The sequence below is a fragment of the Petaurus breviceps genome, unplaced genomic scaffold (genome assembly GCF_028583685.1).
Source record: "Petaurus breviceps papuanus isolate PSGF00001 unplaced genomic scaffold, PetGlider_PUasm1.0 454, whole genome shotgun sequence".
NCBI classification, from domain to species: domain Eukaryota; kingdom Metazoa; phylum Chordata; class Mammalia; order Diprotodontia; family Petauridae; genus Petaurus; species Petaurus breviceps.
In genome coordinates, this window is record NW_027186342.1 from 542,914 (window position 1) to 556,538 (window position 13,625).

The 13,625-nt window shown below is 40.8% G+C and overlaps 1 protein-coding gene across 1 annotated transcript; it reads right to left on the bottom strand.

Annotated features, from left to right (window-relative positions):
- Positions 1-368: 368 nt before the first annotated feature.
- On the bottom strand, positions 369-5,772 carry LOC138171616 (keratin, type II cytoskeletal 6A-like). Its single transcript, XM_069101152.1, has 9 exons — positions 5,135-5,772; positions 3,756-3,970; positions 3,312-3,372; positions 3,088-3,183; positions 2,707-2,871; positions 2,290-2,415; positions 1,664-1,884; positions 1,423-1,457; positions 369-1,230 (listed from the first exon to the last, which is right to left on the bottom strand). The coding sequence occupies exons 1-9, from the start codon at positions 5,651-5,653 to the stop codon at positions 983-985; spliced, it is 1,686 nt and encodes a 561-aa protein (XP_068957253.1). The 5' UTR covers positions 5,654-5,772; the 3' UTR covers positions 369-982.
- Positions 5,773-13,625: the final 7,853 nt, after the last annotated feature.

Sequence of the window (13,625 nt, forward strand, 5' to 3'; positions counted from 1 at the left end):
AAATGTAGAAGTCTGTCTCCTATATGTCAGAACTCTATGTCAAAGCCTCACCAGCCCTATGCTAGTAACAACTCTGATGGAGTAGATGATTAGAGCAAGGGTTCATAACCTTTTAAACTGGTGAACAAACCCTCCTCAGAATATTATTTTTAAATGAATGACTTTGGAAGCCAATTACATTGAACACAGTTATAAATGTATTTAAATAAAATAATTTCATGCCCTCCCCCACCCCGAAATCTGTCCATGGACCCTTAAAGACCAGAATTCCCAGACTAGAGTCTTCTCTGAGTGACAGGAAGGTTAGAGGATTAAAAAGTTTGACAGCCACTGATCTGGCATAAAAGCAACTCCAGACAATATCAGTATATATTATAAATCTGCTTTATTAGACAAGTATAAGAGATGGAAGGGACCAAAGAAACATGCCACAGGGATACAGTTTCTGTATTCTATCTGTTTGTATAATCTCTGCTTTCAGGGGCACTGCAAGAAAACACCAGCATTACTTCATTTTAGCACATAGAGATTCAGTAGACCTACAGCTCCAGATGACTAGCTGAAGGTGGTCGAGTACACGATGCTTCTTTCAGACCCAAGGTGAGTGTCTGTTCTTAAAAAGACCATTAGGGCATTTTTCCCAAGTCTCTGATTTAGGAACTTAAAGACAATAGGTGGATATTCTGATAGCTGGACAGGAGGGTCAGATAGAATTTGTGGGACCCTGTTCATTGATACTCTCAACAATTTTATGACTAGAAGTTCATGCTCAGGGAATATAATCCAGTTGGTGAATATGTGGCATTTATAATTTTGGACCCAACCCTGGGTACAAGAGAAGAACAAAGGTTTGGGTGAAGGTGTCTAGAAATCAACCCCAACATCTTCAGCAGCCATAAGGACAGCAGCCCCGATGCTAAGGGTTAGGAACAGGAAGCAAGGGCTTGAGACATTGTGGAGCCAAGAATCTGGTAGACACATGTTAGTGCTTGTAGCTCTTCTTAGTGGAAGATGTGGTCGTGGTGTACTTTACGCTGGTGCTGCTGCCCCCCAGGGTGCCTCTCCCACTGCCAGAGCTGAAACCACCTCCAACGGTGAGTCCTCCTCCCACACCATAGCCGCTGCTGCTACCGTAGGAATAACCACTTCCTCCACCCAGACCAAATCCACCGCCAACGCCGCTGCCGCTGCTGCTGCCATACCCACTGGAGACTGTGGAGCTCACGACGGCTGTGGAAGGAGTGAAAATAAATAAATAAATACACACACACACACACACACACATATATATATATATATATATATACATACACTCACACACACACATACATACATACATACATACATACATTGAGACCCCACTAAGCCAGAAAGCTCCAGAGAAGTGAAAACAGAAGGAAGAAGAGCATAAAAGATACTTACAGATGTTGACTGGTCCAACACCCTCTCCACTCAGTCTGTGTGGGGAGGAAACAAAAGATTATATTTCAGAAGAGTGACCTTGTGACAAAGTGGAATGATCCCAGAAGTTTCCCCAGTGACCCATAGGGTAACCAGTTCACTCTGTGTTTTCTCAAAAATTGCTCAATGCTCCTCAGATTCTGCTCAGTGCCTGGATGCGTGAGGCAACCCAGCACACAAACTCCAGAGAGCAAGAACTCACCTGCTCTCCTCTCCTTCCAGAAGCGTCCTGTAGGTGGCAATCTCAATGTCCAGGGACAGCTTGACATTCATCAGCTCCTGGTACTCACGCAGCTGGCGGGCCAAGTCCTGCTTGGCCCTCTGCAGGGCAGCTTCCAACTCTTCTAGTTTGGTCCTGGCATCCTTGAGGGCCATCTCACCCTTCTGCTCAGCTTCAGCAATGGCATTCTGCAGGTTAGCACACTGCAGGGACAAAGAAGGAGATCTTACTCTTTCTTCCTTTCCACTAGGATGGAGTCTTATTGGACACAAAACAATGAGGAAAGAAGCTGGAACTCATCAATCCAAGCCCTTCTCCCTACCACCAACCCTTGTGATCATCAAGCCCCAATATAATGCTGTTCTGTGCTAGCCATGTCAAATGTGGAAATGAATGGCACCTGGTGGGAGATGGGTCCAGAACAGTAAAAACAGGGCTTTAGAATAAAGAGGCTCATTAATTGCTGGAAGCCATATGGGTAGATTAATTGTGAGGAAAGAGCTAAGTAGCTCCCACCATGCTACATGGACTGAGTTGTGATGGTAACAGTGATGATGATGTCCAGAAAGGAAGTGCAACATTGGCCCAGAAAAATGACTATAACCTACCTGCTTCTTGACATTATCAATCTCGGCTCTCAGCCTCTGGATCATTCGGTTTATTTCAGAAATCTCGTGCTTGGTGTTGCGGAGGTCATCCCCATGGCGGCCAGCTGTGATCTGCAGTTCTTCATACTTATGGGACAGAAAAAGGAAGAGAAAGAGAGAGACAGCATCAGTATCACACTGAAATGCTTCCCAAATTGTCTCAGTCTTTCTTCAGGAGATTCTCTCTAAATGCTCACTAGGACAATTTAACTCATCCTTCATAAGCCAGCTGTTAGGGGGAATGGCTTGTCAAATCACAATGTTCTATTTCCCAAATGCAAAAATAAAAGAGATGGGGCAGGACTCTAACCTGTCCTCAGCTCTCTGGTATGTTAGGAGGGGGGATACAAACAACCCATTTACTGCCCATTGTCTCACCTTGGTTTGGTACCAGGACTCAGCCTCAGCCCTGCTCCTCTTAGCAATATCTTCATACTGAGCCTTGACTTCAGCAATGATGCTGTTCAGATCCAGAGAGCGGTTGTTATCCATGGACAGAACAACAGAGGTGTCAGAGATGTGGGTCTGCATCTGGGACAGTTCCTAGAGGACAGAGACAATCAGTTGCACCATCTTTAGTCAGTAGGACACATTTCCAGGGAATCTGAGAATTCTTCCAACATGTTCCCTAGCCCAAACCTTCATTAGACATTTCATGACCTAATGGATCTGAGTTTTACATATTAGATATTCAGCATGCTTCCTTTGGCACTTGTCCCTTAAAAAACCCTTTTTTGAGAACAAAGATAGAATTCTTACTGCTTCATATAAGACTTTCAAGAAGTTGATTTGATCTTGGAGGGAGTCTGCATTGGCTTGCAGGTCAACCTTATTGATGTAGGCAGCATCGACATCCTGGATGGGGAAAAACACACAAGAAATCAGCTGATTAGGGATCCTTTCTCATATAACCACACCCAGAATTTTTGCTTGGGCATAGGCTGCCTTTTCTGCAGCCTGTCCCCTCGAAGCAATCAACTCACCTTCTTTAATGTCACAAATTCATTCTCTGCTGCTGTGCGCTTGTTGATTTCATCTTCGAACCTGGATAGAACCAGAAAGGAAAGATGTTTGAACCAATGGCCAATAGGACAGGGGGGAACCAGCCTGAAATCTAAGATTGCAAAATGGACTATTCTCATGTGGGTCATGAATCTCCTTTCATTGATATGGAGAAGTGAAGAAATCTAAGAGGTAGAGTTGTGATCTCTGACATCTTTTACTACCCTACCTCCCCCCCCCCCATTTTGTCCTTTTAGGGATAGTAGGGAATAGTGGGAGATATTTCCTTCCCCTATGAATCTTTTAAATACTGGACACGAGGTGTTTCCCCATTTCTTCTGGTCTTCATCCATCAGGGAACTGAGTCCCACACTTTTTCTCTTGGCTAATCTAACTCTTGTCTTTTCCATTCTCCTCTCACTTACTTGTTCTTGAAGTCCTCCACTTGATCTTGCATGTTTCTCAGCTCATTATCCAGAGACCCTTTCTCAAGTGTGATTCTATCCAGTTGTGCCCTGAGTTGGCTAATATAGGCCTCAAACAATGGTTCCAGATTTTGCTTCACAGTCTTTGTGCCCTGTTCCTGGAGCAGTGTCCATTTGGTATCCAAAACCTTGTTTTGTTGTTCAAGAAATCGCACCTGGAGAACAGAAGAGAAAGTTAGTCCCATAAAGCATTGCCTGAGCTGGTGGAAGTCAGTGGAAGGAAGTTGCATAACTTTCCCCAGATTCTAGCAGGGCAGCATATCCTTATGATGTCATATTGTGAAGAGAGGTTTTGACCATGGCAATTGTCTGCTCAAATTATACTGAAAACCCCTAATTTTCCTGTGGGAGTTGCCCAATCACCATCCCTATCAACAGATTTAAATAAAACCTACCCTCTTCTGCCTCTCCCTTATCTCATCACTTCGGGCAGTTTTTTTTTTTAGCTCTAATTGAATTTAAGAAGACAATTTATCCACTCTAGAGTACAAAGTGGGTCCTAGAATCTTAATATTGAAAGTGACTTTAGAGGACAGCTAGTCACACCTCTCACTCAATACAGGAATCCCTTATACAAGAAGACTTTCAAGTCTCTGATAGAAAGCAATAGTTATTTCGATTCTTTTCTATGTTTTTAAAGTGTCCAAGAATTCATTGACCTTTCCACCATGATGATTCTTGAGTGAACTGAACAGATCTTTTGTTTTGTTTATGCCTTCCCATAATAGGATCAGAGAATTGTAACCTTGGATAAGACAAAAGGATTCTTAGAGGTCAACCAGAGCAATTCACTTCTTGTACAGCTGGACATCCTGAGACTCAGAAAGGGTGTTTTGCCTAAGTTCCCACAGGTTGTAAATAGTAGACCCGGGACCCAAATTCTGGTCCTCTGACTCCCAATTGGGTAGAAAGAACTTTCTCTCTACCATGCTGCCTCACTGTGCCATGGAGCTCAGATATTATTGGCTGACATTAAAAATTTCTCACGACTCCTTTGCACATTCCAGCAATGAAAGAACAACCCATATTTTAATTTGTTCTTCTCACATGCCATAGGGTTATTTACTGCCAGCTGAGAATTCTCTCCATTCATGGAGAAGAGAAACAGTTTCTAAGAAATTAAACAATTTAGGCATGTTGTTATCCCTTTCGTTAATCACCAGGCAACCATCAGTTGGACAAGCTTCCCAATGCAGAGAGAATTTGGGTTTCTTGTTTCCCATTCTCAAGTCCCTCTTTGGAAGCAAGTACAAAGAGATATAAACTGGTTTTCAGGGGACTCCAAAATACCCAATGGTGGGTATATCTCAGTGTCTTACCTTGTCGATGAAGGAGGCAAACTTGTTGTTGAGGGTCTTGATCTGTTCCCGCTCTTCAGTCCTCACCCTCTGGATGGTGGGGTCAATTTGCAGGTTGAGGGGAGTCAGTAGACTCTGGTTGATAGTGACTTCTTGGATTCCACCAGGGGGGCAGACAGGAAACCCAGCTCCTCCATAGCCACCACCGAAGCCAGCTCCACTACTAAATCCGAAGCCACCACCGACTCCACTGCCGAAACCAAATCCACCTCCCACTCTCCCGCTGTATCCACTCTGGAGGCCACAACTGCTTCCTGCCATGGAGATCCTCTTAGACCTCCCTAGGTTGTAAAGGCTTCGGCTGCCGAAACCAGCTCCCCCAGAGAGGCCACAAGACCTTCCAAAGCCACCACTGCCCCCAGAACGGCACACAGACACAGAGCTGAAGCCTGACCGGTTGATGCCAGGGGTGATAGCAGAGTTAGCACTGAAGCCACTACGGCCACTTCTTTGAATCCTGATTGTAGACTGAGAAGACATGATAGCTTGGTTTTGCTCAAAAATGAGAAGACTGAAGAGAGAAAGTTAAAGCCAAAGAGGACCAGAGAGGAGAAGAATTGTGTGAGACTGAGATGCCAGCGATGGTTTTATATAGGGAGAAAAATAGGGTTGGGTCCAATGTATGAAGATGAGCTTGCAGGTGGAGAAGGGCTGGGCTTTACAAATAGTGAGATCACTCCCACCTTTCAGGAAAGGTATGGAAGACCAAGATTGCTTTTTTGGCTCCCGTTAGTCATAGAGAAATTCTCTAGCCTTCCAGCCTTAACTTGATCCTTAGACAATAAAGGCAGTATGCAAATTCACTGAAGTCATCTACGAGTCATGTTCCTAAACAAAGGAGACAAGGAGCTGATCTGTGGTAATTGTGCTCTCCTTTGCTTACTCAGATGTGTCCCCCCAAGTCTCTCCCCTTACCAGCACCACCCTCCACCCAGGTAGGGTGGGACTTTGCCATAGGGCAGTTAGGCATTTACTCAATGGTTAATGTGTGTGTGTGTGTGTGTGTGTGTGTGTGTTTGTGTTTCTAAGGAGGCAAAGAAAGCCACAGTCTCATACGCTCCTATAACTTCTTCCTAATATCCTGGTGATTTTACTTGAGTAGAGAGAGGGAGAGGAAGAGAGGACACAGTCTGATGATGCCTCACATCAATGGAGTCTGGTGGTGCCCTCCATCTACTATCAGCAGGTCTTTGGGGAACTTTTCAGAGAGAAAAGGCAGACATGGTCTGAACTGGGACTCTCTGCCTACTGACCTGGCATTTGAATCAAGGGGTTCAATTCAATTTAACAACCATTATCATGTGCAGTGCATTCATTCTGCCTTAACATTTTACTGGAATGAAATGCCACGTATACTCCTAGGTAAATACAACGTAACTTATGGAGCGAAAGATCACTAACAATTCTCAGGTGTAATTTTGTCTGGTAGAACATGAGCCCTTTAAGGAAAAGGTCAGGTAGTTTTTGTTTGTTTTGTCTGAGTATCTGCTGTGCCTACCACAGTTCCTTACTTGCATTAGATGGAGTGGACATTGTCCATTGTTCTTCCCACTTAACTCCCTACCTTAGCTTTTCTGCTAAACTATCACAGCACATTTTCCTTTCCGCTTTCTACTTTCTTGGATTGTCCATCTGCAGCTAACATGATGAGAACACAAAATGAATTAATGAAACAATATATCATTACAGAAACCACTAGTAGATTGAGGCATATCTTCAGAATCAGGTGTCAAGGCTTATGGAGGGGCAAAAGGATATTTAGCCATGAGTCACAGGTTATTTGTCCTTACAAGTGGAGTGATTTTAGAGGCACATATCAACCATATATTTCTGATCTTGCTTGCAAATTCAAATCTTAGCAGAGCTGCTCAGGCAAGTATGTTGGGTAAGAGGGAGGGGGAATACTGTAATTTGAAACTGACAATTCATTTGCTGAGGAAAGGATTTACATGTTATACTATCTCTTTCCTGATAGTATTAGACTTCAGTGCTTTGTAGCAATGTTTTTTGAGAATTTCGGGAGGTGCAAATGGGAGAAATAAGAAAATCTGAGTGATCTTATTTCTCTCAGAATAGTGAATTTTTCTGCTGTAATCCTCAGCTTTTGAGCAAGCAGTTGGATGTTTCCAGCCCTTTTAGGTGGTCACCACCATCACCCCCTTATGGGTGGAACATTCTCTGCCACCTAAGAAGATGCCAACTCAGCGTCTGGCTTGGCGAATGGCTCCCGAGGATGTTAGAAACAGCATTCCTCCCTCCACCCTAGTTGCCCAACGGGATTCCAAGAATGTGCTTCCACCCAGTTCTGGGAAAGAAATGTTCCTTCTAGGGGCAGGGTGTCCCTGACTAGGATCAGCGGGAAGAGACTTCAGAGACAAGTTAGTCCAACATCCTTGTTTTACAGGCGAGGAAACAAAAACATAAAGAATTTCAATGACTTGGCTAAGGTCACAGAGGTAGTAAGTGGCAGCAATAGAATTTAAATTCAGATCCTCTATCCTAAGTCCACTACCTGTGTGAATCAATCTAGCCTTTATCACTCTATCAAATAGACTCTGCCCCCAATATTTTGGGATCAATGCCAAAGCATTGAAGACTTTAACTTCAGCATCAGAAAAAAGGCAGGAAGACCTGATAAGAAGAATGATATGATTTCAGATAACCATGGGATATTTGGCCAACAATGTAGAATAGACTTTAAGAATAGGCTTTCTTTGATTGGGGGGGTGTGGGGGTGGAGCAGCCAATACCCATGAATCTTTTCTTTTTTTTTTTTGGAGGGGGAAAGGCAAGGCAATTGGGGTTAAGTGACTTGCCCAAGATCACACAGCTAGTATAAATGTCAAGCATCTGAGGTAGAATTTGAAATCAGGTCCTGATTCCAGGGCCAGTGCTCTAGTGACTGCACCACCTATATACCCCCACTAACTTCTTTCTAGGAATCTGGCATGTGAATGACCCTAACTTTCTTGTCAAAGGTCTCATACCCCTAGTAATTGCACTCTCACATAAATACCCTACTTCTTTTCTTTCTTTCTAAAAAAATATTATGTTGATAATTATATAAAATTTTTATACTTATTTTTTTTAAAAACATCTTTATCACTTCCCATTGACTGTCCTTTCCTCCCTAAAATATATCATCCTCTTATAACAAATAAGTACAGTCAAGCAAAACAAATCTGCCTGAAAATGTTTGCTTCCTTCATTTCTAAGTCACCACTCATCTGCTGAGAGGGAAGGCATACTTCATGATCTGAAATCACGATTCACTAGACAGAATTTGGATATCTTTCAAGGTCGTTTTCCTATACATCATGACAGTCAACATGTATATTCTCCAAGTTCTGCTTATTTCACTCTGCATCAGTTTGGAGATTCCAGATCCTCTTGAGTTCCAGTGCTTTCATCCCCTCTGTTGATCATCTCCAACTTATCTTGTATATAACTTGTTTGCACATAGTTATTTCCTAGTTTACTCCTCCATTACACTGAGCTTCTTGAGAGCAACGACTGTTTTTTTTTTTGCCTTTCATTGTACCCCCACCCTTAGTATAGTGCCTGGCACACAGTAGGCACTTAATAAATGTTGACTATCTAACATATCTTCCAAATTTTCTCCAAATCATTTGTATTTGTCATTTCTTAAGGTAGAATGACATTCCGTTACATGCTGTAGTATGATGTACTCATCCCTTTACTAATGGACACCCATTTAGTTTTGAGTTCTTAGCTACTCTAAAAAGTGTCCTTATAAATATTTTTTTACATATAGGGATATCCCAAAAATCTTGGTGCAGTTTGCAACTTTAATAACTTTAGAAATATAAATACCTACAAAACATCACTTGAATGTTTAATTATTAGAGAAGGAAATAGGTGTATCAGAAATTGAAATAATTAAACTTTATTCATTTTTAAATATTTCATTTTCCCCAATTACACATCAAAACAATTTTTAACATTGATTTTTAAAAATTTCTTATACACTTATTTAGTTTTGTGACTTTTGAATAATATATTTTAATGCTAATTTAACCAGAATGGGACATTCTGTATGCAACAGTTTCTGGTTAACGCATTCTCAGACTGGTGAATTGGTAACAGAGATATTCTTGCTTGGTCCAACCACTCTGGGACAAAATCTGGTACTATACCAGTGGCATCATGACTAGATATATATCCCCAAAGATCAAAGTCAAAGGGAAATGGTGCATATGTACAAAAGTATTAAAAGCAGCACTTTTTGTTGTAGCTCAGAACTAAATACAACATTTGGACCAATCCAAAACTTTTCCAAGAAGGCATTGATGTCTGTGACTGCCTGTATCCTATGCAGCCTTTCTTGCCCTTATTTTTCCAAGAATATGTTTGTTTCCATGATACCGGGTCCAGATTAGATGAAAAGGTTTTTTTTTAATCCATCATTTCTCTGGCTAATAAATTCAATTCAACAAATACTTAAATGCCTACTACATGCATAATTATTGGGCTAAGTGCTGGGAGATAGAAAGACAAATAGGATGGAATCCGTGTCCTCAAAGAGCAAAAGCACTAAGGATACAAAATGAGGCAAAACATAGTCCCTGCCTTCAAGGAGTTTACAATCTAATGAGGGAACCAACATGCAGGCAAATATCTACAAAGCGAGCTATATACAGGAAAAATAGGAAATATTCAAAAGAGGGAAGGAAGTGAAATTAAGGGATTGGGGAAGACTTCCTATAGAAGATGGGAGTTTAGTTGGGACTTAAAGAAAGCCAGGGAGGTCAGTAGTCAGAGCAAAGGAGGGGGAAGGGAGAAGATGCAAATTTGTCCCAGTCTAGAAGCCCCTATTTACCCCCAGCAGGCCCTGGCCAAGTTGTGCCCTTGAGTCAGTCCAGAGCCATACTAAGAGAGCCCCTCCTCTACCTCCTAATCCTCACCATTACTCCCCATCCAATTCATCACATTGCTTAGATGGTGGTTTGAATTTCCTTTGATTTCCATCATTGACTCACTGGTAACAAAATTTTGGAGTAAAATACTTGCCTTAAAAATAAAATATTGGCCAACTTGTTTGCAAAAAAAATAAGGACTCTATAAGAATTTATTTAATGAATGAATGGTATGGGAGACCCAAAAATCTTTCATACCTGAAGATTAAGTCCAGGGAATCTAATTAGTGGTAGTTTAGTTGGAGGGGGAAAGACAGGAAGAATTAGTTTCTTCCCTGCTCTAAGCCCTATTCCTTAGTGACATTAGGGAAATAATCATCTTTCCAGAAGCCCCACCTCTGGAATCCTCACTAAGTGGCTTAGAATCATGGGAATGTGTCCATCTTGCTAGAGATGAGTTTGTTATTCCACCCCAACATCACTCCTAAAGAGCTACAATATTCTGGGTGTGCTGCTTAGACTGTCACCCCCTTTTCATCATTGCTATTTCCATCACCCTGCTCTATTAAAATGCTATTAATGATCATCTGTACTACCAACTCCTCCCTCCTCCCCAATCCTTGACTTATTGGAATTGGGAAGGGTAGAGTTGGAGAAAGTGTTTACTAAATGTTTTTTGATTGATTCATTCTCCAGGGTTCCCAACTGGACCACAACGCTAGGGACACAGTACTGCTAGGTTTGTCCCAATACAAGAACATAGGTCAGTCAGTTCAAGGCTATGCCCAATGTAGACATTGACACTGAACCTTCGAATCACCTGCCTCCATCAACAGACCCTTCAGTTACTCTGCCTAGATTTATTCCTCAGTAGTTAGCATGTGCCGACTCCCTCCTACTCTCCCCATCTCTATGATATTGAATCTCCAGTTGCTAAAAAAAAAAAAAACTCACTCCCCAACCTCAGCTGTCTGCTCCCTCATTTCATATTCCTTTAACCCTACATGGCCCCCAATGTCACACACCAGATCTACCTCCACTATGCTCCCTGGAATGCCTGCTTACATTTAACCTTTTTCCTTTCTCACTTCTTACCTATTTTGGCACTCCCTGAAACCTGACTCCCTTCTAACGATACTGCTGTCCTTGCTACTTTTTTCTGTACTTTCACTCATATTCCTGAGTCACTGGTTGTGATAGTGGTGTCAGAGTATTCCTGGTTCCTTACTGACATTTCCAGATGATCTTTTTACCTTCATCACTCATCTACTTCTTTTCCTTTGAAGATCTTTCCATCTAAATTTACCATCCAATTCAGGTTCTGGTAGCTGTTACCTTCTAACCTTACCTCACCTCCCATTAACCATACCTCTGCCCCCTGCCCCAGGGCATTTTCCTTCCTTGCTCAATGATTTCAGTGCCTGGCTCATGTTTTTGCTTCCTACACTCCAATTTTTTTCCCCCTTATTCTAGGGGACTTCAACATACATCTTGATTGTTCATTCAAATACCCAAACTTTCCCTTTCCTCACTCTATTCATACTTCCCCGCTCTACTTCAGCTGGTCAAACAATGTCCCACTTTCATGTTCATGAACTCAGAAATTCCCATATTCTTGTGTCTTTCCATTTCTCCCTCACTCATCCTAAACCTATTCTTCATTCTTGGGCTATTCCAGGGTATCATTCCTGCTCTGGCTATTCTTTCTTCCCTTCCCAATCTTGATCTTTTGCCAAACCAGTTCGAATCTATGTTGTCTTCTACTCTTATTTTTTGAAGTTCAACTTATTATTTTAATAAAATCAGAATATGCACAGCATAGACATCTAAATGAATATAATGAGCTCTTGCTAAATGTGACTTGAAGTTCAATCTTTAAATTCAGAAAATTTAAGTCCATTGTTGCATATGATTTTTCAGTCTTTGTTTATGAACAGAAACTATTAATGGCAGATGAAATTTGCTAAAATGTTACCACTGAATGTACAAGTCATTGATGATGCCAACACAAGAAAGATAACCCTGAGGTTTGAAATGTGCCAAGGGCTCCCTCTCAAACCACACAACTAAACAAAATTCATACAACCAACATATGAGAATGTCAGTGCTTTAAAGTCTTTAATATCTTATAACATATTATTATGTATTGATATAATATGCATAATATTAATACATAATTACTGTAATCATTATATACTACATAATTATAATATACAATAAAATGTTATATATTAATTATAATTAATTTAAAGTAATGCTTAATTAATAATTATTAAGACTTTCAATAATTATTAATTAATGTATTTATATATTATAATGTAATATCTTATAATATAATGGAATAAATAATAAGACACATTTGTCAAAACTTTAGTAAGTTCAATTCTCTGTTCTGACCCTTGCTCTCTTATCCTACTAACAGTCATGTCTTGCCCATCCCAATTTTGGCCACTTCCACCATCTGCCTCCTTCGATTACTCTGCTGCTACTGGATAAAACTGGAGGCGATCACAAAGCTGTGCTGAGAGACTGTACTTTCAGTTTATGCTGGTTAATCTATACTGAGCCCTTTCCTATTTTCTCACATTCTACTCCTGTTCATAGGCTCTATGATCCAGCCTTATTTATTCTACTTGCTACTTATTCTATTATGGCCCTCCATCTCCCACCTCTCTGCCTTTGCACTGGCTGTTCCCTATGTTTCCAATGTTCTCCATCTCCACCTCTGACTCTTAGAATCAGTTCCTGACTCAATTCAAGCTTCATCTCCACCAGGAGACCTTTCCTGGTCTCCCCAGATGATAGTTCCACCCTTATATGGTCCAATGCATATATGCTATCTCTCTCATTAGAATGTAAGCTCCTTGAGGTCCAGGACTGTTTTCACTTTTTCTTTGTCTTCCTAGTAATTAGTACAGTGCCTGGCACATGTTAAGTTCTCAATAAATACTTGTTAATTGATTGATTATTGATATGCTGTATAATGGCCTCATTTTAAATAGTATTTTTCCCAGTTACATGTGAAGACAATTTTTAGCATTCATTTTTATAAGATTTTGAATTCCTAATTTTTCTACCTACCTCCCCTCCCCTCTTCCAAAAATGGTAGGCAATTTGATATAGGTTATGCATGTGCTATCATGTAAAACATATTTCTGTATTAGTCACAGTTGTGAAAGAAGAAACATATACAAAGGAAAAAGACCATGAAAAAGAATAAAGTAAGTGAAAAAGTATGCTTAAATCTGCAGAGTACATCAGTTCTTTTAAAAGTTTTGTTAATTTTTAGTTTTTAACATTCACTTCCATAAGTTTTAAATTTTCTCCCCCACCTTCCCCATTCCCTTCCAAAGACAGTATGTAATATGTCTTATTATAATATTATAATAAAATTATAATAATACATTCCTATTAAACACATTTTCACATTAGTCATGTTGCATAGAATTAGACTGAATGGGAGAGACCATGAGAAAGAAAAACAAAGCAAGACTAAAACAAAAAAGAAAATAGTGGGCTTCACTCTGCGTTCCGACTCCATAGTTCTTTCTCTGAATATGGATGGCATTTACTAT